The following is a 24,455-nucleotide window of genomic DNA, read 5'->3' on the forward strand; positions in this document are numbered from 1 at the left end:
AGCAGGACACAGAAAATGCTCTGGGACTTGGAAATTAAACCCAGGTTTTCATTGGAACTATAGGGATGTTTTTATTATGTACTTCCACTGTGTAAGGTCGAAAGCTGGTCTCTCTTGTCAACAGAATTTGGGTCCAATGAAAGCTATTTCCTCCCCCTGTTTGTCTCTCTAATATCCTGGGGCACACATGGCTGCAACACCACAGCGCCCTGCCACAGAAAACAGCCAGACTGAGTGAGACTTGTTCTAAGTTGAAGGGAAACAACAAAACAAGAAAGCACAAAGGTAAAATCACTTTGTGAGAGCGAGAGCACGGTGTGTGCTCCTCTGTGACAAGCTGCATCCAAGCTGCACTCTTAATGGCCAAGGAAAGCAGCAGCCAAGGGGGACGTGACATACAGCCATGGGAAGTGCACTGTGCTGCACATTGGGAGAGGGGAGCTCTAGTGTTCGTTCTGGCACTGACCTGCTGTGTCACCTTGGGAGAGTTTCTTTCCTCCTCACTTTTCTCATTGGCAAATGAGCACATTTTGGGGCCAGCATGGAAGTCAGGGAGACAGTGCAGGGATTGCATGGCCCTTGTCCGCACAGCCCAGAACCTGAGCAGGGGTGGCTTTGACTGTGTCATCATGGGATTCCTTTACCTGGAGATCCACCCTAAGGGGACATGGCTCGGGCAGCAAACACCCCCCCAAACCACCCCATGGCAAACATGGTGATTCAGTGTTTAAGCAGGCCCTAGAATTTCAACTAGTCACCCCTGTATTCAGCCCAATAACTTGTGTTTGGCTAAGGCACCCCCACAAAGATATGAGAACTCCTGAATCCTTCTCAGGGTCACAGCTTTGACGGCCTCAGTCCCCCATTCCGTAGCCAAGGCCTGCGTCCCACGGACCTTGTATTTGGCTGCCTTATGGAACATTTCGCGGAGACGGGCCCGGCTTACTCAGGCTGATCTCATGCTCTTCCCTACACAGGTGGCGTTGTGGGGCTGACCGAGTGGGAGAGAGGTCAGGGGGTGCTGTGGCCTGGTGCACTGGGTGAGGGACTTATTTGCACGTGCTCTGTGATGCACCGACCATGGGAGAAAGAGAGAGGAAAATCTTGTGTGTGTGATTAGCTGTATCTTACACCCTGCTAGTGGATTGTTTTGCCACTGAGAGTAATTTGATGAGTCTTGAGTAACCATCTGCTAGTGCCACAAAAATGCTGAGAGAAACTGTTTCTGCTTTTATTCCCACCTTCCATTCCTGGAGAGTTGGAGTAGGAATGTCGCACAGGAACATAAAAATGGCATAAACTGGGTCAGACAAATGGTCCATCTAGCCCAGTGTCCTGTCTTCCGACAGTGACAAATGCCAGGTGCTTCAGGGGAGTGAGCAGCACAGGGCAATCATCATGTGATCCATCCCCTGTCTTCCCATCCCGGCTTCTGTTGGTCAGAGGTTTTGGGACACCAGCAGCATGGACTTGCATCCCTGACCAGCATGGCTAATAGCCATTGATGGGCCTATCTCCCATCAACTTATCTAAGGCTTTTTCAATCCTTTCCCATCACAACAACCCTGGCAGTGAGTTCCATAGGTTAGCTCTGTGTGCCATAAAAAAATACGTTCTCTCTTTTGTATTAAACCTGCTGCCCTGGTTTTTGCATTGTGTGAAAAAGTAAATAACATTTCTCTAGTCACTTTCTCCGCACCCGTCATGATTTTATAGACCTCTGTCATAAACCCCCCTTAGAGGTCTCTTTTCTAAGCTGAACGGTCCAAGTCTTTTTAGTCTCTCCTCATATGAAAGCCATTCTCTACCTTTAATTGTCTTTGTTGCCCTTCTCTGACCCTTTTATTTCTGTATTTTATCGATCCTGCAGCAGAAGCTTCCTGCTGAGCTAAAGTAGGCTACAGAAAATTATTTGGGTCTTGGAAATTAAAGCCAGGTTTTCATTTGAACTCTAGGGGTGTTTTAACTATGTACTTCCACTTCGTAAGCTTGAAAGCTGGTCTCTCTCACCAACATAATTTGGGTCCAATGAAAACTATATAACATCTAGCACTTTCCCTATATCCACAGAGCCAGTTATCTCATCATAGAAGGCCATCAGGTTAGTCAGGCATGATTTGCCCTTGGTGAATCCATGTTGACTGTTCCTCACCACCTTCCTCTCCTCCAAGTGCTTCAAAATGGATTCCTTGAGGACCTGTTTCAGGATTTTGCTGTGGACTGAAGTGAGACTGACTGGTCTGTAGTTCCCCAGGTTTTCTTCCTTCTCTTTTTTAAATATGGGCACTATATTTGCCTTTTTCCAATCTTCCGGGACCTCTCCCGATCACCACACATTTTCATAGATAATAGCCAATGGCTCTGCGATCGCATCAGCCAACTCCCTCAGCACCCTTGGATGCATTACGTCTGGATCCATGGACTTGTGCATGTCCAGCTTTTCTAAGTAGTCCTTAACCTGTTCTTTCACCAGTGAGGGCTGCTCACCTCCTCCCCATACTGTGTTGCCCAGTGCAACAGTCAGGGAGCTTTTGAGTACTTCAGATTTTTCCACATCCTCTGTCACTATTTTGCATCTCCAATTCAGTAAGAGATACCCGACTGTCTTGGCTAATAGCCATTGATGGATCACTCCTCCATGGACTGATCTATTTGTTTTTTTCCCCACTTATACATGTGTCTAGTTCCTTTTTGAATGCAGTTGTACTTTTGGCCATCACTACATTCCCCTTGCAATGAGTTCCACAGGTTACATTTGTGTTGCTTGAAAAAATATGTCCTCTTGTTTGTATTGAATCTGCTGCCTATTAATTTCATTGAGTAACCTCAGGTTTTTGCATATTGTGAGAAAGTAAATAACATTTCTCTATTCACTTTCTCCACACCAGACATGATTTTATAGACCTCTGTCATATCCCCCCTTAGAGGTCTTTTTTCTAAGCTTAACAGCCCAAGTTTTTTAGTCATGGTGAAAACCCCCAAGGTGAAGGAGGATTTTGTGGGGAAGTCAGAGGGCCCTGCACCCCGACTCCACAGTCAGCCGTGACTCTCAGACAGGGTGTAAAACAGAAGGTTTATTTCTTGAAGGAACAGAATGTAGAACAGAACTTGTTAGCATAAAATCTGTGACTTTCAGTAAATTCATCTTTGGGGGGACCGGGAAGGACATCCCGGACTTCCATCTCTCCGAGTCCCCCACAGCAGACTGCCCAGCTTCCAGTGGCCCGACCTATGACATCCCCATTACTCCTTCTCCTGGTCTGTGTCTCCCTTTCCAGGCAAAGTGTCACCTGGTTGCATCCTCCTCCTGGGTCTCAGGTGACGAAGGGCACTGGCCATCGCTTACATACGGACAACTGGAGCCACCTTACCTGACCTCGAGGGCCTCAGCCATAGTCAAGTCCAGTCCCCTGCACTCCAGGCAAACATTTTCCTAAGTGGCTGCTGATTCAAAGGGTTTCAGGTTTGGACGCCGGGGCACCGGGATGAGGGGGGCCAAGGGCCATGGCCCCATCACTTATAGAAGTTGGAGGTTACGTGATATAAACCCTGTTAGACTGGGCAACCCCTAGATTAAGCAGTTTCTATCACCCCACTGGATATTGCAGTTCATAGCACACAGATTTCACCCTTGAAACTTGGGCCAGTCCCCTCTGTTGGAGTCATCAGTGTTCTGAGTGTCTTTGTTGCTTGCAGCATAGGGGGGGCAGGAGAAAGGCCAAGTGTGGGGTCCCTTTGTTCTGTTTCATACCCTCAGTCCCATGTGCTGGGAGAACACAAGTCCAGGCACGTCTGGGGGCACTGCTGAGTCTCTAGGAAAGGCTGAGCAGTTCCCCTGGTGTGGCCTCACGCAGGTGAGTCATTGAATTCTAGCTCCCTTGCTGGACAATGGCTGCTGATGGGCTATTTCACACCCCGGCCGGACGCTGGTTACTTTCCTTGCTGTTGTCCCTGGGGAGCTAATATCTGGCTGATTCCCCACCTTACAGCAAGTTTTAGTGCCAGCCATAAAACACAAGGCTCATAATTTCATATACACTAATAACATCCATATTTAGAGAGAATAGTGACTTTTAGCTGATCATAATCTTTCCCCTGACACCTCGCCTGGCGTGCTTTATATGCAATATCACAATTATATACAGATGAGGAATATGGGAGTTACAAGACGCTTATAGTATTACATGCGGTGCTTGTGAGCATTAATAATAAAACAAAAGTCAGTTTAGTTAAGCAAAAAGGAGAGTTAACTAGAAACAAGAGAGAGGTGGAAACAAATGGATACAATATAAAATCACAAAATGAGAACTTGGGTCAGTGGCGTATTATTGCCTGGGCCAACAAGGTGTAGGCCTAAGGCGGAAATTTGCATGGGCGGCCAATTTAAAACAGCAGCCCAGAATTTTTTTAATCATGGCATCGCGCGCCACGATTCTACCAATCATGAAAGCGCATATTGAAACAACATACTAGGGACTGGAGTCGCGACTATCCTAAGCGTTAATTAACAATATGACCGGAAGGAAGAAATTAAGTGGTGCTCAGTTAAAAAGAATGCTAAACAGAAGAAAGAAAGGGAAAATGAAATGATAGCAAAAATGCACAAAATTGATTCCTTTGTTGTATCAGTTAGTGCCAGAGACAGAGAAATAGTTGAAAGAAGTAGTGAAGTAAAAAGTGAAAATATAGAAAATATTGACGTGTATAAAGTACATATTAAAACTAATGAAGAAATTCCGGCTGCAGTCAGAAATTCAATCTGACATTGGAATATCTACCATAAGTGACGACTCGGCCCAATGGATATTGAATCATGCTACATTTGTGTATTTATCAACACATGGCATTAAATAAAATATCGATAGTGATTTTATTAACTCAAAAAGACAATATACTGATAAAATGACTGCTTGCATCCGAAGAAGTGGGTATTCACCCACGAAAGCTCATGCTGCAAAACTTCTGTTAGTCTATAAGGTGCCACAGCATTCTTTGCTGCTTCTACAGAACCAGACTAACACGGCTACCCCTCTGATACCTGATAAAATGAGTGTTCTAACCAAAAATGTGTTTGAATGACATCTTTTAAACAGTGAAGTAAAGCCATGGCAATATCTTGTATATTCGGAGAGCAAAGGAGCCGTGTTTTGTGCCCCATGTCGATTATTCGGAGGGATCTCTAGTCTGGTGACGAGTGGATACCATGACTGGAAAAACATATCAGCTCGACTACATGAACAAGAAAATTGGACTGAACATAAAACGTGTGTACTGAAAATGGTGAGGAGAAGCGAGATATCTGGAAGAATTGATATGAAATTAAAGTTTCAAATGGAAGAAGACATTATGCATTGGAGAAATGTGTTGAAGAGGATTGTAGCAGTGGTAAAGAAACTTTCAAGCAGAGGACTTGCATTTAGAGGTAAGGTGGAAAAATTTGGATCACCTTATAATGGCAATTACATGATGGCCCTTGAGCTTGTCGCAGAATTCGACCCATTTTTAGCAAGTCACGTTGCATGTTATGGAAATGAAGGTCGAGATAACTTATCTTATCTTTCATCCTATACATGTAATGAATTTATAATACTGATGGCTTCAAATGTGATCTCAAATATTATTAAAGAAGTAAAAGAAACCAAATAGTTCTCAATAAGCGTTGACTCAATTCCCGACATATCTCATGTTGATCAATTGGCTTTTATACTGAGATAGGTAAACGATGATGGCAAATCAGTAGAGAGGTTTCTTTGTTTTTTACCAAATACTGGCCACAAATCAGAACAGTTAGCTGATGCTGTACTTTCAACTTTGAATTGTTATGGATTAGATATTGCAAACTGCCGTGGCCAGTCGTAAGACAATGCCACTAACATGTCCGGTGTCTATAGTGGCTTGCAAGCAAGAATTAAGACACCAAATCCTCATGCTGTGTACGTGCCTTGCTCTGCGCATTCTTTAAATCTGGTTAGAGTATGTGCAGCAGAAAGTTGTCAAGAAGCATGTTCATTTTTCTCAACTGTCCAACATCTTTATTCATTTTTTTCTGCTTCTACTCACCGGTGGGAGATTTTACTCTCTAATTTGAAGCCAGGCAGTAAAGTAATAAAAAGACTTTCTGAGACTCGCTGGTCATCTCGAGTGGAAGCTTGTCATAATTTGAGTGAAAACTGGAATGCTATAATTAAAGCTTTAGATACAATAAAGGAAGATGCTACTGAGAAACCTGTTACGTGTAATGAAGCTGCAGGCCTGCAGCGAAAACTTGATCGACTTGAGGCAGCTTTTATGGCTGGATTTTGGAGCTCACTCTTGGAAAGATTTCATATAACTAGCCAAAAACTGGACAATGTTTATATTGATATACAGACAGTTGTAGAACTCTACAGCTCACTAATAGGATACATTAACTCTATAGGGGAAGTGTTTGATATGTGCGAAGGGAAAGCCTAAAAAAAAACCCACCTGAAATTGAAGACTACGAATTTGACACAAAGTGAAAAAGAAAGCGTAAACTGCAAGCTGAGGAGACACGCAAAGTTGAATTGGAAATGTGTGGTAGACATAAATTGAAAGTAGATACCTTTTTAACAATACTAGACCTTGTATGTTCTGAACTGAAACACAGAAGTAATGCGTATCAAGAAATTTATGGCAGATTTCAGTTTCTCTCTAACATTACCAATACTTCAACAGCAGATATAACAGTTCATGCTAAAAAATTACAGCTATGCTACCAAGGCGATTTAGGAGAATCATTCTTGAATGAGTGTTTACATTTTCGATCATATTTGGAAAGTGTTGAGATTCCTGAAAATGAAAAGAAGTCAGTTCTAAGATATTGCAGCCTTCTTCGAAATCTAATCAGTCATTCAGTATATCCAAATCTTGATATTGCCTTCCGAACGTTCGTTTGCACACCTGCTACAAACTGTTCAGCGGAACGATCGTTTTCGGCACTAAAAAGGGTGAAAAACTATTTGATGGCTAATCTCAGTGAAGAAAAATGAAACTCCCTTTCTCTCCTGACAATTGAAAAGGATCTAACAACTTCTCTGGATTATACAGATTTAATTAATAAATTTGCCACTCAAAGGTGTAGGCGTAAACAAATGTAATTACTTACTACTCAAATACTTCTATTTCTTTCATTGTATCTACATAAAATAAAAAATAAATATTTGTTATAAAACCAGACTCCCGCTTGAACGTGGCATTTTGGATCCATGTGCGGTCCCGCGCTATAACCGAAAACACGCTATACAGACTAAAACTAAAAAAAACTAAAACAAGTTCATATGGGGCCAGCTGTCGGGAGCGGCAATTATTTCAGGGCCTAAGGGCGGCAAAATCATTAATCCGCCACTGACTTGGGTCAATAGTTCTCTTTCATAGAATCATAGAATTGTAAAATATTAGGGTTGGAAGAGCCCTCAGGAGGCATCTAGTCCAACGCCCTGCTCAAAGCAGGACCAACACCAGCTAAATCATCGCAGCCAGGGCTTTGTCAAGCCGGGCCTTAAAAACCTCTAAGGGTGGAGATTCCACCACCTCCCTAGGTAACCCATTCCAGTGCTTCACCATCCCATAGTGAAATAGTGTTTCCTAATATCCAACCTAGACCTCCTCTTTGGGACCCCCCCTTCAGGTACTTGAAGGCTGCTATCAAATCCCTCCTCACTCTTCCCTTCTGCAGACTAAATAACCCCAGTTCCCTCAGCCTCTCCTCATAAGTCATGTGTCCCAGACCCCTGATCATTTTTGTTGCCCTCCGCTGGACTCTCTCCAATTTGTCCACATCCCTTCTGTAGTGGGGGGACCAAAACTGGACGCAATACTCCAGCTGTGGCCTCACCAGTGCTAAATAGAGTGGAATAATCACTTCCCTTGATCTGCTGGCAATGCTCCTACTAATACAGCCCAATAAGCTGTTAGTTTTCTTGGCAACAAGGGCACACTGCTGACTCAAATCCAGCTTCTCCTCCACTGTAATCCCCAGATCCTTTTCTGCAGAACTGCTGCTTAGTCAGTTGGTCACCAGCCTGTAGTGCCGCATGGGATTCTTCAGTCCTAAGGGAAGGACTCTACCCTCTGCTAATAAAGAAGGTTCCCCTCCCCGCCCCCAAGTTTACTCTGTTGCAGAACTGGCTGAATTCACAAGAACCAGGAACCAATTTTTCATGAGAACTTCCCAGCCCCACAAGATGGCTCACCAACGAAAGGATCCAGAGGGCCCCTCCCCACTCTGTGTTATCCTGAAAGTCTTTTGTCTCTGTTCATAGGCAGGTCAGTCCTGTCTGCTGTAATGTTCCTTCATTTACTCTCTAAGTGGTGTTGATTATTTGAAGTTGTCTCTGATGGTTTTCTATTGATCATCTCGGGACAGAGCGTGGCTGGAAAACTGAGCCTGGCATTACATCCCCAGCTAACCAGTGTGGGGTGACGACGCCCTCCTGGAATGGCCATCACCTAGATATACTGCCCTGGTGACTAACTTCTACTCCAGGTCCATAAAGCTCACTGACAATATCACTACGTTTCCTTAACTATTACCCAGATATGCCTTTTGCAATGGTTATGAAGCTTGAGAAGTTACAAGCTTTCTGCACACACCTTACATGCTACTCTTTATGGGTAAATATTACATAGACTTGTGTGTGGTGTAGTGAGTTTGTCAGGCCTGAGATGAGAGCTGTTTGCAAAGAACAGGGAACTCTTTGTGGGGGCCTCAGTGTCAGAACGACCTTTCTAAATAATGGACAAAAGGAGAAATGATCAGATTAAACAAGTGAGAGGAGCAAAGGGTTAATTCTCTGCTGCTCTTCACCACCTGAGCCAGGCAAGAGGCAGGTCCCTGGGGCTCCGTGCTGGCTCTCAGCACCCCCTGGGATTCACAGGGCAGCAGTATAAATATCCCTGTACCTCAGCCCCGGTCAGTGCAGATTCCCTGCCGCCTGCAGCTCCCCGACCTGGTCACAGGCAGAGATTCCTCCTCCCCAGCTGGGGCCGGAGCCTGGTGAGTCGTTTGCATGGATTGAATCTGTGAAGGGGCGAATGGAAACACATGAAACCTAGGAAATGTTTGAGCTGGGTTGGCTAGAATGGGCGTGTGTAACTCCGACTGCAGGGGCAGGACGGGAGCCGGGGCACTGAGATACGCTCCTGTTTCTGCGCTGAGGTTGGGTGTTGGGAAGAGGTCGCCGGGTTACCCTGATCCACTCCCAGGGGAGTCACTGGGGGTCTTGCTGTTGAACTTGGAAACCTCCTCAGGCCCTGTAATATTCTGCACCCCAAATCCCGAGGCCTTCACTCAGGCAACACTTCCATGAAAATCAATCAGGACCCCAGGACTGAGTCTGTTCCATTTGGCAGAAATTAGCTGGCTTCAGGCAGCATAGCCGTAAATGTCCAAACTGTATAATCCAGGAGCAACCGATTATAAGGGTTGCTTTGATACTGATTGTGACGGGTTCCCCCCAGAGTACCATCTGGAACTGGGGTACCACTGAGCCCACTGACCCCCCAGCCTGGGCTGCCTCTCACACTGTACTGCTCTGACAAGCTGCAAAGTCCTCCCGCCTCCACTTTCACCAGCATTCACACAGGGAGAGACACACCCAGCTGCAATTGGACACAGGCTCTTTAACCACCAGCTTTCCAGGCTAGGTCCCCAGAGCAGTACCATCCTGCCCTGGTCAAATCTGGGCAGTGTGTGTGTTTAATACCCCTTCACCTATCACTCAGTGTGAAGATGACCATGCACACTTGGGTTAGCCAAGCCGAGATTTTCCCCAAGCACTTCAGTCAAAGCTCACGGTTTAGATTCTAACAGAACAAGTTTATTAACTACAAAAATAGATTTTAAATTTTATATGAAGCTTAGGTTGCATTTTTCTTTATTTGCTAGGTAATCTGCTTTGATCTGCTTCGTATCACTTATAATCACTTAAAATCGATCTTTGGTAGTTAATAACGGTGTTTTTGCTTTATCTAAACTAGTGAGTTGGAATGAAGTGCATGGGAAAATCATAGCTCGATTGGCAGAGGCTGGTGTATATTCCTTTCCACATTCAGGGGGGGGGCGAATTCTATGAGCTTACGCTGTACAGTTCTCTGTGCAGGCTCAGACTGTAACGTTTTGGGTTTACACTCCAGTGGGGGGTACGAATCTGGGAAGCTGGTGGTTAATTTGGCTGCAGCCTCTCTATTGTTGGTTCCCAAGCAGCGGCTGGTCAGTGAGCCTGCATGGAACTGCAGCTGGGTGTGTCGCTACGTGTGTGGATGCTGGTGTAAGTGTAAGATCGGGAGCAGGTCTGCAACAGTGTGAGAGGGAGCGTAGACTGGTGGGTCAGAGGGCTCAAAGAAACCCCAGTTCCACGTGCCCCCTCGGGAGTGTTACGGAGTATGGGGGAGTCCGGCCCTGCACCCCTCTTCCTGGGACTCACAGTGACTCTCAGCCAGCCAGTAAAACAGAAGGTTTATTGAACAACAGGAACACAGGATACAGCCCCGCTTGTGTTCAGAGCCAGGACCCCTCAATCTGACCTTTCTGGGGGGTTCAGGGTGCTTGGATCCCAACCTAGGATCCCCTGAAAACCCACCACCCAGTTCCCCAACCGAAGACTGACTCAACCCTTCCCCTCCGCCCCTTTTCTTTGTCTAGCTCCTGGGCAGAGGTGTCACCTCCCCTCCCCCAGGCCTAGCTCGTCTTACAGTCTGAATACCTGCATCTCACCTAAAATCCTCCCTTGCTCTCCCATCCCGTACACAGACAGCCCCTGCTCCACCACACCTCTCCCCCCTCCGAGACTGAACTGAGCGGGGTCACTCTGCCCAGTGACCTGGGGAAGTTCGGGGGCCCCTCTCCGGTACAGCGCATCCGCTATCAGGTTGGCACTTCCCTTCACGTGGACCACGTCCATGTCATAGTCCTGCAGGAGCAGGCTCCACCTCAGGAGCTTGGCGTTGGCTCCTTTCATCTGGTGCAGCCAGGTCAGGGGAGAGTGGTCGGTGTACACGGTGAAGTGGCGCCCAAAGACATATGGCTCCAGTTTCTTAAGGGCCCACACCATGGCCAGGCATTCCTTCTCGATGGCCGCGTAGTTCTGCTCCCGGGGTAGCAACTTCTTGCTCAGGTACACGATGGGGTGTCTCTCCCCCTTTTCATCCTCCTGCATTAACACCGCCCCCAGTCCCGTGTCTGAGGCGTCGGTGAACACCATAAAGGGCTTGTCAAAATCTGGGTTTGCCAGAACTGGGTCTCTGAGCAGAGCCTCTTTCAGCGCCTGGAGAGCCTGCTGGCACTGCTCGGTCCAGACCACCTTGTCTGGCTTCCCCTTCTTGCACAGCTCAGTGATGGGGGCGGCTATGGTGCTAAAGTGGGGCACAAACCTTCGATAGTACCCCGCCATCCCGATAAAGGCCTGGACCTGCTTTTTGGTTTGGGGAGCTGGCCAGTCTCTGATCACCTCCACCTTGGCTGGTTCTGGCTTTAGGCAGCCGCTCCCCACCCGGTGGCCCAGGTAAGATACTTCCGCCATCCCCACCTTGCACTTCTCCGCCTTTACGGTCAGTCCAGCCTCCTGGAGTCGGTCCAGCACTCGTCTAACCTGGCACACGTGGTTCTCCCAGGTCTGGCTGAAGACGCAGATGTCGTCAATATACGCCACAGCAAAACTCTCCATCCCCCTCAGTAGCTGATCCACCAGGCGCTGGAAGGTGGCCGGCGCTCCCTTGAGGCCGAAGGGCAGGGTCAGAAACTCGTAGAGCCCCAGAGGGGTGATAAAGGCTGATTTCAGCCTGGCATCTGCGTCCAGCGGCACTTGCCAGTAGCCCTTTGTAAGATCCATGGTGGTGAGGTACCGAGCGCCTCCCAGCTTGTCCAGGAGCTCGTCAGGCCTTGGCATGGGGTAGGCATCAGATACGCTGATGGCATTAAGCTTTCGATAGTCCACACAGAACCGGATCGACCCGTCCTTCTTGGGACCAGCACCACTGGGGAGGCCCAAGGGCTGGCGGACGGCTGGATCACCCCCAAGGCCAGCATGTCCCTGACCTCTCTTTCTAGGTCTTGGGCAGTTTTCCCGGTGACCCGAAAAGGGGAGCAGCGTATCGGGGTGTGCGCCCCAGTCTCCACCCGGTGGACAGTCACATTAGTGCGTCCAGGCTGGTTGGAAAACAGCTGTCAGTACAGATGCAGTACCCCTCTGATCTCAGCGTGCTGGGCCGGGGTCAGCTGATCAGAGAGGGGAATCGCCTCCAGTGGGAACCAGCTTTTGTCCCTGGGAATAGATCCACTAAAGGGTCATCCCCCGGCTCCTCCCAGTGTCCACACACGGCCAACACCATATTCCCCCGGTCATAATATGGCTTCATCATATTCACGTGGTACACCCGGCGGTGGTGCGCCCGGTTCGACAGCTCCACCACGTAGTTTACCTCATTTAGCTGCTTGACAACCTTGAAGGGCCCTTCCCAGGCAGCCTGGAGTTTGTTTTTCCTCACAGGGATGAGAACCATCACCTGATCCCCGGTGGCGAAGGCGCGGGCCCGCGCCGTGCGGTCGTACCAGACCTTCTGCTTCCTCTGGGCTCGGGCCAGATTCTCCCTGGCCAGGCCCATGAGCTCGGTAAGCCTTTCCCGGAAGGTCAGGACATACTCCACCACCGACTCTCCATCGGGAGCAGCCTTCCCCTCCCATTCGTCTCTCAACAGGTCCAGGGGCCTCCTTACCCGCGTTCCATACAACAGTTCGAAAGGCGAAAACCCGGTAGATTCCTGGGGTACCTCCCTGTACGCAAACAGCAGGTGAGGTAAATACTTGTCCCAGTCCTGTGGGTGCTGGTGCATAAATGTTTTTAGCATCATCTTTAGCGTCCCGTTGAACCTCTCCACCAGCCCGTTGGTCTGGGGGTGATACGCTGAGGCCCAGCTGGGTCGGACCCCACATTTCTTCCACAAGGACTGGAGCAGGGTCGACATGAAGTTGGACCCCTGGTCCGTTAAGACTTCCTTGGGGAACCCCACCCGGCTGAAAATGGTCAGCAGCGCATCTGCCACGGTGTCTGCTTCGGTAGAGGACAAGGCTACCGCCTCGGGGTAGCGAGTGGCGAAATCTACCACCACCAGGATGTGTTTCTTCCCTGACCGAGTTGCCTTGCTGAGAGGTCCCACCATGTCTATGGCCACCTTCTGGAAAGGTTCCTCTATGATGGGCAAAGGTCTCAGAGCTGCTTTCCCCTTGTCCCAGGCCTTCCCCACCCGCTGGCAGGGGTCACAGGATTGGCAGTACTGTCGGACATGGGTAAAGACCCCAGGCCAGTAAAAGTTCTGTAGCAGCCTCTGCCTGGTGCGCCGGATTCCCTGGTGCCCGGCTAGGGGGATGTCATGGGCCAGGTACAGCAGCTTGTGGCGAAACTTCTGGTGAACTACCAGCTGCCTCCTGATCCCCCATGACTCCACCTCCCCGGGGGGAGCCCATTCTCGGTACAGGAACCCCTTCTCCCATAGGAACCTCTCCTTGCAACCTCTCCTCGTGGTCTGTACTGCACTGAGGTTAGCCCGGTCCCTGAGCTTCCGCAAGGAGGGATCCTTCTGCACCTCGGCCTGGAACTCAGCAGCTGGGACAGGGACAGGGATCTGCTCTCTCTCTCTCCCCGGCTGGGTCTGCGGCCGCAGCCTCTCTGGGTCGTGTCTCTGGGCGTTCCCTCCCCACCAGGTCAGGGTCCTGCGCCTTGGGCGGAGTACCCTCCCCGTTGTCAGGGCGCAGTGCCCTGCGCCGACTCTGACTATGGGTCATGACCAGGGCACCCCGGGCATTGCCTGGCCAGGCCTCGAGGTCCCCCCCATTAACACCTCTGTGGGCAAATGGGGGTGCACCCCCACATCCTTGGGGCCCTCCCTGGCCCCCCACTTCAGGTGCACCCTTGCCACAGGCACCTTGAATGGGGTCCCGCTCATGCCCATCAGGGTCAGGTAGGTATCAGGCACCATCCGATTTGGGACCACCACCTCGGGCTGGGCCAGCGTCACCTCTGCGCCCGTGTCCCAGTACCCAGTGACCTTCCTCCCATCCACCTCCAGGGGAACAAGGCACTGGTTCCGGAGGGGCAGCCCCGTGCCCACCGTGTAGACCAAAAACCCTGGGTCCGGAGCATCCAGCCCCCCCGAGGAGCTGACCTGGGGCTCTCCTCCCTCCTTCCCAGGTGGAACACTGCCAGCTCCCCTTTCCTGGGAATGCTGCCCCTCATCCAATTGGGTCTTTACCCAGTCAACCCTCTGCGGGTTGGGTCTGCTCGGTCTGTCCCTGAGCTTGGGGCACTGGGCCCGTATGTGGCCTCGTTGGCCACAGTGATAGCAGCCCATGTCTCGTGGGTCCCCTCGAGGGGGTCGGGTGGACCTGACGCTGGATGTTCCCCTTTGGTGGGGGTTCTCCATAGGCCCCCTCTGGGAGGCCCCGTGGTGACTCTCTCTCTGCGTTGAGGCAGGCCTGCTCCTTCGAGACGCTGCCCTGCTATCCCCTGCCCGACGGTCCACAAACTCGTCGGCCAGCCGGCCTGCATGCTGCGGGTTCTCTGGCTTCTGGTCCATCAACCACAGCCTCAGGTCAGACGGGCACTGCTCATACAGGTGCTCCAGTATGAATAGGTCAAGCAGGTCCTCTCTAGTTTGGGCCCCAGCTGTCCACTTGTGGGCATACCCCTGCGCCCGGTTGACCAGTTGTAGGTATGTGACCTCCCGGGTCTTATGTTGACTCCGGAACCTCTTCCGGTACATCTCCGGGGTCAGCCCAAACTCGCGGAGCAGGGCCTCTTTGAACAGGTTGTAGTCCCCTGCCTCCGCCCCTTTCATTCGGCTGTACACCTCCACGGCGGTGGAGTCCAGTAAGGGGGTGAGGAACGGGATCCTGTCTGCAGGGTCAACCTGGTGCAGCTCACAGGCATTCTCAAAGGCCGTCAGGAAGGTGTCTATGTCCTCCCCCTCCTTACGCCGTGCCAGGAAGCTCTTATCAAAGGTCTTTGTAGGCTTGGGTCCCCCCTCACTCCCCGCAGCCGGGGCCTTACTGTTGTTCAGCTGGGCCAGTTCCAGCTCATGTTTACGTTGCTTCTTCTTCTCCCTCTCCTCGTGTTCGCGTTGCTTCTCCTTCTCCTCCCACTCCTGCTGGCACTGGGTCTCCTCGTGTTTACGCTGGTTCTCCTTCTCCTCCCGCTCCTGTCTCAGTTCTTGCCTCCTTAACTCGAGCGCCTCCCTGTCATATTCCAGCCGCCTCCGCTCCAGGGACAGGGAGCTCCGCCGGGACGATCCCCTGCTGGCCACTGAGCCCTCGGTAGTCGCTGGGCTCCTCCTCCCCCTACGCCTAGGGGTGGGGGGGTCTCGGGATGCCCTCAGTGGCCAGCTGACCACTCCCAGCGGGGACAGACACTGGTGCCTGTGCTGCAGCTGCTGGGCTGCTTCCCTCAGAGACCGGGACCGGTTCATTGACGCGGTCTCTCTCCTCCAGCCGGGCAATCAGCTGGGCATTGGTGAGCTTCCCATGGCACAGCCCCCTCTGCTTGCACAGCTCCACCAGGTCACACTTGCACTGCTGGGCATACATCTTCCTGCTGGCCGCTCGCAGGCCGGGGTGCTCGCCGCTTCCCACGGATTCCAGGGGGACCCCTAGTGTGCCAGTCCTTGAGATCACCCCCTTTCTGCCAGGGTCGAGCTGCAGACTCCTCCGCCCCTGGGACCACTCGCTGTGATCCCCCGGGGGACCCTGTTACTGCAAAGTCCTTCTCTCTGGCCACACTCTCCCAGGGGTGAATCACCCCTTCGTTTTACTGCTCCCCAGTCACTTACTGAAGGAAGCACCGTCCACGGGGTGAAGTCGATCCCACCGCTGCCACTAGTTGTCACGAAGTATGGGGGAGTCAGGCCCTGCACCCCTCTTCCTGGGACTCACAGTGACTCTCAGCCAGCCAGTAAAACAGAAGGTTTATTGAACAACAGGAACACAGGATACAGCCCCGCTTGTGTTCAGAGCCAGGACCCCTCAATCTGACCTTTCTGGGGGGTTAAGGGTGCTTGGATCCCAACCTAGGATCCCCTGAAAACCCACCACCCAGTTCCCCAACCGAAGACTGACTCTCTGCCCCTTTTCTTTGTCTAGCTCCTGGGCAGAGGTGTCACCTCCCCTCCCCCAGGCCTAGCTCGTCTTACAGTCTGAATACCTGCATCTCACCTAAAATCCTCCCTTGCTCTCCCATCCCCCACACAGACAGCACCTACTCCACCACAGGGAGAACCCGTCACACTGTAACAAATGCATTACAATCCTAGCCGACACTCGCCTTCTCACTGATTGTCTCTTTTGCTGTTAGTTCCTGGAAACTGAATAGAAGATCCAAGTGATGGTGCATGATGCCAGCTGACAATCACACCTTTTTTGCCCCCATGACCTACATCCTGACCGGCATCCCGGGTACGGAGGAGTCTCAGGTCTGGATCTCCATCCCCTTCTGTCTGATGTACGTTGTGACACTTTTTGGGAACTCTTTCCTACTATTCATCATACTAACAGAACAAAGCGTCCATGAGCCCATGTACCTATTCGTGTCCATGCTGGCTGCTGCTGATCTGCTGTTATCTACCACGGCAGTGCCCAAGATGCTGGCTATATTCTGGTTTAGAGCAGGGGAAATTTCTTTTGCTGCCTGCCTGACCCAGATGTTCTTCATCCATGTCAGTTTTATTGCCGAGTCGGCCATTCCGCTGGCCATGGCCTTTGATCGGTACGTTGCCATCTGCCACCCCCTGAGATACACTGCCGTGCTAACCAAGTCTGTGATCGGGAAGATGGGGCTGGCAGTTGTCACAAGAAGTTTCTGTTTCATTTTCCCTCTCACCTTTCTTGTGAAGCAGCTGAAGTTTTGCAGAACTAACCTCCTGCCTCACACCTATTGTGACTACATGGCCATAGCTCGGCTGGCCTGCGACGACATCACAGTCAACCGCTGGTATGGTATAGCCATGGCTATTTTAGTAATTGGGTTGGATGCTGTGCTCATTGCTTTGTCTTATGGGCTTATCCTAAGGGCCGTCTTCCTGCTCCCCTCCAAGGACGCCCGGCTCAAGGCTCTCCGCACCTGCGGCTCCCACCTCTGTGTCATACTGATGTTCTACACACCAGCCTTTTTCTCCTATTTTGCACACCGATTTGGGCCCATCATCCCAGGTTATATTCTCAACCTCCTGGCCAACCTCTATGTGCTCATTCCCCCCATGTTAAACCCCATCGTTTATGGGGTGACAACAAAAAAGATCCTGAAATGGGTGATCAATGTGTTTCATCGGTGGTGCAGCAGAAGCTCCCTGCTGAGCTAAAGCAGGACACAGAAAATGCTCTGGGACTTGGAAATTAAACCCAAGTTTTCATTGGAACTATAGAGATATTTTTATTATGTACTTCCACTGCGTAATGTCGAAAGCTGGTCTCTCTCGTCAACAGAATTTGGGTCTAATGAAAGCTATTTCCTCCCCCTGTTTGTCTCTCTAATATCCTGGGGCACACATGGCTGCAACAGCACAGCGCCCTGCCACAGAAAACAGCCAGACTGAGTGAGACTTGTTCTAAGTTGAAGGGAAACAACAAAACAAGAAAGCACAAAGGTAAAATCACTTTGTGAGAGCGAGAGCACGGTGTGTGCTCCTCTGTGACAAGCTGCATCTGAGCTGCACTCTTAATGGCCAAGGAAAGCAGCAGCCAAGGGGGACGTGCCATACAGCCATGGGAAGTGCACTGTGCTGCACATTGGGAGAGGGGAGCTCTAGTGTTCTTTCTGGCACTGACCTGCTGTGTCACCTTGGGAGAGTTTCTTTCCTCCTCAATTTCCTCATTGGCAAATGAGCACATTTTGGGGCCAGCATGGAAGTCAGGAGCAAGTCTCCTCAGGGAAACAGCACAGAGATTTCATGGCCCTCCTCTGCACAGCCCAGGACCTGGAGATCCACCCTAAGAGGACATGGCTCAGGCAACAAACACCCCCCCAAACCACCCCATGGCAAACATGGTGGTTCAGTGTTTAAGCAGGTCCTAGAATTTGAACTAGTCACCCCTGTATTCAGCCCAATAACTTGTGTTTGGCTAAGGCACCCCCCACAAAGATATGAGAACTCCTGAATCCTTCTCAGGGTCACAGCTTTGCCGGCCTCAGTCCCCCATTCCGTAGCCAAGGCCTGCGTCCCATGGACCTTGTATTTGGCTGCATTATGGATCATTTCGCGGGGACGGGCCCGGCTTACTCAGGCTGATCATAGAATCATAGAATCATAGAATCTCAGGGTTGGAAGGGACCTCAGGAGGTCATCTAGTCCAACCCCCTGCTCAAAGCAGGACCAAACCCAACTAAATCATCCCAGCCAAGGCTTTGTCAAGCCTGACCTTAAAAACCTCTAAGGAAGGAGATTCCACTACCTCCCTAGATAACCCATTCCAGTTCTTCACCACCCTACTAGTGAAAAAGTTTTTCCTAATATCCAACCTAAACCTCCCCCTCTGCAACTTGAGACCATTACTCCTTGTTCTATCATCTTCTACCACTGAGAACAGTCTAGATCCATCCTCTTTGGAACCCCCTTTCAGGTAGTTGAAAGCAGCTATCAAATCCCCCCTCATTCTTCTCTTCTGCAGACTAAACAATCCCAGTTCCCTCAGCCTCTCCTCATAAGTCATGTGCTCCAGCCCCCTAATCATTTTTGTTGCCCTCCGCTGGACTCTCTCCAATTTATCCACATCCTTCTTGTAGTGTGGGGCCCAAAACTGGACACAGTACTCCAAATGAGGCCTCACCAGTGCTGAGTAGAGGGGGATGATCACATCCCTCAATCTGCTGGAAATGCCCCTACTTATACAACCCAAAATGCCATTAGCCTTCTTGGCAACAAGGGCACACTGTTGACTCATATTCAGCTTTTCGTCCACCGTAACCCATAGGTCCTTTTCTGCAGAACTGCTACCCAGCCATTCGGTCCCTAGTCTGTAGCAGTGGATGGGATTCTTCCGTCCTAAGTGCAGGACTCTGCACTTGTCCTTGTTGAACCTCATCATATTTCTTTTGGCCCAATCCTCTAATTTGTCTAGGTCCCTCTGTATCCTATCCCTACCCTCCAGCGTATCAACAACTCCTCCCAGTTTAGTGTCATCTGCAAACTTGCTAAGGGTGCAGTCCACACCATCCTCCAGATCGTTAATGAAGATATTGAACAAAACCGGCCCCAGCCCCGACCCTTGGGGCACTCCACTTGATACCGGCTGCCATCTAGACATGGAACCATTGATCACTACCCGTTGAGCCCGACCATCTAGCCAGTTTTCTATCCACCTTACCGTCCATTCATCCAGCCCAGACTTCTTTAACTTGCTGGCAAGAATACTGTGGGAGACTGTATCAAAAGCTTTGCTAAAATCCAGAAATAGTACATCCACTGCTTTCCCCTCATCCACAGAGCCGGTTATCTCGTCATAGAAGGCAATTAGGTTAGTCAGGCATGACTTGCCCTTGGTGAATCCATGCTGACTGTTCCTGATCACTTTCCCCTCCTTTAAGTGGTTCAGGATTGATTCCTTGAGGACCTGTTCCATGATTTTTCCAGGGACTGAGGTGAGACTGACTGGCCTGTAGTTCCCTGGATCTTCCTTCTTCCCTTTTTTAAAGATGGGCACTACATTAGCTTTTTTCCAGTCATCCGGGACCTCCCCCGATCGCCATGATTTTTCAAAGATAATGGCCAATGGCTCTGCAATCTCATCGGCCAACTCCTTTAGCACCCTCGGATGCAGCGCATCCGGCCCCATGGACTTGTGCTCGTCCAGCTTTCCTAAATAACCCCGAACTACTTCTTTCTCCACAGAGAGCTGGTCACCTCCTCCCCATACCGTGCTGCAGAGTGCAGCTGTCTGGGAGCTGACCTTGTCTGTGAAGACAGAGGCAAAAAAAGCATTGAGTACACTAGCTTTCTCCACATCCTCTGTCACTAGGTTCCCTCCCTCATTCAACAAGGGGCCCACACTTTCCTTGACTTTCTTCCTGTTGCTAACATACCTGAAGAAACCCTTCTTGTTACTCCTAACATCTCCGGCTAGCTGCAACTCCAAGTGTGATTTGGCCTTCCTGATTTCACTCCTGCATGCCTGAACAATACTTTTATACTCCTCCCTGGTTATTTGTCCAATCTTCCACTTCTTGTAAGCTGTTCTTTTGTGTTTAAGACGAGCAAGGATTTCACTGTTAAGCCAAGCTGGTCGCCTGCCATATTTACTTCTCTTCCTACACATCGGGATGGTTTGTTCCTGCAACCTCAATAAGGTTTCTTTGAAATACAGCCAGCTTTCCTTGACTCCTTTCCCCTTCATGTTATTCTCCCAGGGGACCTTGCCCATCAGTTCCCTGAGGGAGTCGAAGTCTGCTTTTCTGAAGTCCAGGGTCTCTGTTCTACTGCTTTCCCTTTTTCCTTGTGTCAGGATCCTGAACTCGACCATCTCATGGTCACTGCCCCCCAGGTTCCCATCCACTATTGCTTCCTCTACTATTTCTTCCCTGTTTGTGAGCAGCAGGTCAAGAAGAGCTTTTCTCCTAGTTGGTTCCTCCAGCACTTGCACCAGGAAATTGTCCCCTACACTTTCCAGAAACTTCCTGGATTGCCTGTGCACTGCTGTATTGCTCTCCCAGCAGATATCGGGGTGATTAAAGTCACCCATGAGAATCTCACGCTCTTCCCTACACAGGTGGCTTTGTGGGGCTGACCGAGTGGGAGAGAGGTCAGGGGGTGCTGTGGCCTGGTGCACTGGGTGAGGGACTTATTTGCACGTGCTCTGTGATGCACCGACCATGGGAGATAGAGAGAAGATAATCTTGTGTGTTTGATTAGCTGTGTCTTACCTCTTGCTGGTGGATTGTTTTGCCACTGAGGGTAATGCAAAGTTTGCAGATGATACTAAACTACTCAAGATAGTTAAGACCAAAGCAGATTGTGAAGAACTTCAAAAAGATCTCACAAAACTAAGTGATTGGGCAACAAAATGGCAAATGAAATTTAATGTGGATAAATGTAAAGTAATGCACATTGGAAAAAATAACCCCAACTATACATACAACATGATGGGGGCTAATTTAGCTACAACGAGTCAGGAAAAATATCTTGGAGTTATCGTGGATAGTTCTCTGAAGATGTCCACGCAGTGTGCAGAGGCGGTCAAAAAAGCAAACAGGATGTTAGGAATCATTAAAAAGGGTATAGAGAATAAGACTGAGAATATATTATTGCTATTATATAAATCCATGGTACGCCCACATCTCAAATACTGTGTACAGATGTGGTCTCCTCACCTCAAAAAAGATATTCTAGCACTAGAAAAGGTTCAGAAAAGAGCAACTAAAATGATTAGGGGTTTAGAGAGGGTCCCATATGAGGAAAGATTAAAGAGGCTAGGACTCTTCAGTTTGGAAAAGAGAAGACTAAGGGGGGACATGATAGAGGTATATAAAATCATGAGTGATGTTGAGAAAGTGGATAAGGAAAAGTTATTTGCTTATTCCCATAATACAAGAACTAGGGGTCACCAAATGAAATTAATAGGCAGCAGGTTTAAAACAAATAAAAGGAAGTTCTTCTTCACGCAGCGCACAGTCAACTTGTGGAACTCCTTACCTGAGGAGGTTGTGAAGGCTAGGACTATAACAATGTTTAAAAGGGGACTGGATAAAATCATGGTGGCTAAGTCCATAAATGGCTATTAGCCAGGATGGGTAAGAATGGTGTCCCTAGCCTCTGTTCGTCAGAGGATGGAGATGGATGGCAGGAGAGAGATCACTTGATCATTGCCTGTTAGGTTCACTCCCTCAGGGGCACCTGGCATTGGCCACTGTCGGTAGACAGATACTGGGCTAGATGGACCTTTGGTCTGACCCGGTACAGCCTTTCTTATGTTCTTATGTTCTAATGTGATGAGTCTTGTGTAACCATCTGCTAGTGCCACAAATATGCCGCGGGAAACTGTTTTTGCTTTTATTCCCACCTTCCATTCCTGGATCTTTGGAATAGAAATGTCACAGAGGAACATAAAAATAGCATAAACTGGGTCAGACAAATGGTCTGTCTAGCCCAGTGTTCTGTCTTCCGACAGTGAGCAGAAGAGGGCAATCATCATATTATCCATCCCCTGTCTTCCTATTCCGGCTTCTGGTGGGCAGAGGTTTTGGGACACGAGCAGCATGGACTTGCATCCCTGACCAGCGTGGCTAGTAGCCATTGATGGGCGTATCCCCCATCAACTTATCTAAGGCTTTTTTAATCCTTTCCCATCAGAACATCCCCTGGCAGTGAGTTCCATAGGTTAGCTCTGTGTGCCGTAAAAAAATACGTTCTCTTTTTTGTATTAAACCTGCTGCCCTGGTTTTTGCATTGTGTGAAAAAGTAAATAACATTTCTCTATTCACTTTCTCCACACCCATCATGATTTTATAGACCTCTATCATATCCCCCCTTAGAGATCTCTTTTCTAAGCGGAACAGCCCAAGTTTTTTGGTCATGGTGAAAACCCCGAAGGTGAAGGAAGATTTTGTGGGAAAAGGTCCCTGCACCCTGACTGCACAGTCAGCCGTGACACTCGTGTAAAACATGGTTCAGGCAGCACAGACCCCAACACACCACCCCACAGCAAACATGTTTAAGGCCAGAAGGAACCACAGTCTGACTTCCTGTATAACACAGGCCCTAGAATTATACCCACTCGCCCAAGTATTGAACCCAATAACTTGATTTTTGTTACAGCACCTTCCACATAGAGATGCAAACTCCTAAATCCCTCTCAGGGTCACTGCTTTCTATCCACCTTATAGTCCATTCATCCAGCCCATACTTCTTTAACTTGATGGCAAGAATACTGTGGGAGACCCTATCAAAAGCTTTGCTAAAGTCAAGATATATCACATCTAGCACTTTCCCTATATCCACAGAGCCAGTTATCTCATCATAGAAGGCCATCAGGTTGGTCAGGCATGACTTGCCCTTGGTGAATTCATGTTGACTGTTCCTCACCACCTTCCTCTCCTCCAAGTGCTTCAAAATGGATTCCTTGAGGACCTGTTTCAGGATTTTGCTGTGGACTGAAGTGAGGCTGTCTGGTCTGTAGTTCCCCAGGTTTTCTTCCTTCTCTTTTTTAAATATGGGCACTATATTTGCCTTTTTCCAGTCTTCCGGGACCTCTCCCGATCACCACACATTTTCATAGATAATAGCCAATGGCTCTGCGATCGCATCAGCCAACTCCCTCAGCACCCTTGGATGCACACGTCTGGATCCATGGACTTGTGCACGTCCAGCTTTTCTAAGTAGTCCTTAACCTGTTCTTTCACCAGGGAGGGCTGCTCACCTCCTCCCCATACTGTGTTGCCCAGTGCAACAGTCAGGGAGCTTTTGAGTACTTCAGATTTTTCCACATCCTCTGTCACTAGTTTGCCTCTCCAATTCAGTAAGAGATACCCGACTGTCTTGGCTAATAGCCATTGATGGATCACTCCTCCATGGACTGATCTATTTGTTTTTTTCCCCACTTATACATGTGTCTAGTTCCTTTCTGAATGCAGTTGTACTTTTGGCCATCACTACATTCCCCTTTCAATGAGTTCCACAGGTTGGATTTGTGTTGCTTGTAAAAATATGTCCTGTTGTTTGTATTGAATCTGCTGCCTATTAATTTCATTGGGTAACCTCAGGTTTTTGCATATTGTGAGAAAGTAAATAACATTTCTCTATTCACTTTCTCCACCTGACATGATTTTATAGAGCTCTGTCATATCCCCCCTTAGAGGATTTTTTTCTAAGCTGAACAGCCCAAGTTTTTTAGTCATGGTGAAAACCCCCAAGATGAAGGAGGATTTTGTGGGGAAGTCAGAGGGCCCTGCACCCCGACTCCACAGTCAGCCGTGACTCTCAGCCAGCGTGTAAAACAGAAGGTTTATTTCTTGAAGGAACAGACTGTAGAACAGAACTTGTTAGCAAAAAATCTGTGACTTTCAGTAAATTCATCTTTGGGGGGACCGGGAAGGACATCCCGGACTTCCATCTCTCCGAGTCCCCCACAGCAGACTGCCCAGCTTCCAGTGGCCTGACCTATGACATGCCCATTACTCCTTCTCCTGGTCTGTGTCTCTCTTTCCAGGAAAAGTGTCACCGGTTGCATCCTCCTCCTGGGTCTCAGGTGACGAAGGGCACTGGCCATCACTTACATACAGACAACTGGAGCCACCTTACCTGACCTCGAGGGCCTCAGCCATAGTCACACACACGGATTCCCACCACTTAGGCATTGTGCAGCACAAACAGGGAAACTGAGGCACACAGAGTATTCAAACCGTAAGACTCAAATAGGCTTGCATATAACATCATAACTTTCTAACAGGCATGTGCTGGTCCCTAAG

General features: G+C 49.4%; 1 protein-coding gene across 1 annotated transcript; it reads left to right on the forward strand.

Annotated features, from left to right (window-relative positions):
- Positions 1-16,395: 16,395 nt before the first annotated feature.
- On the forward strand, positions 16,396-17,361 carry LOC123350165 (olfactory receptor 52B2-like). The gene has a single exon (XM_044988598.1). It carries the CDS (start codon positions 16,396-16,398, stop codon positions 17,359-17,361), a length of 966 nt encoding a protein of 321 aa, XP_044844533.1.
- Positions 17,362-24,455: the final 7,094 nt, after the last annotated feature.

Source organism: Mauremys mutica, chromosome 1 (genome assembly GCF_020497125.1).
Source record: "Mauremys mutica isolate MM-2020 ecotype Southern chromosome 1, ASM2049712v1, whole genome shotgun sequence".
Lineage (NCBI taxonomy): Eukaryota > Metazoa > Chordata > Testudines > Geoemydidae > Mauremys > Mauremys mutica.

Coding starts and splice junctions, on each gene's coding strand:
- LOC123350165 (XM_044988598.1), top strand. CDS start 16,396: ATGATGCCAGCTGACAATCACACCTTTTTTGCCCCCATGACCTACATC.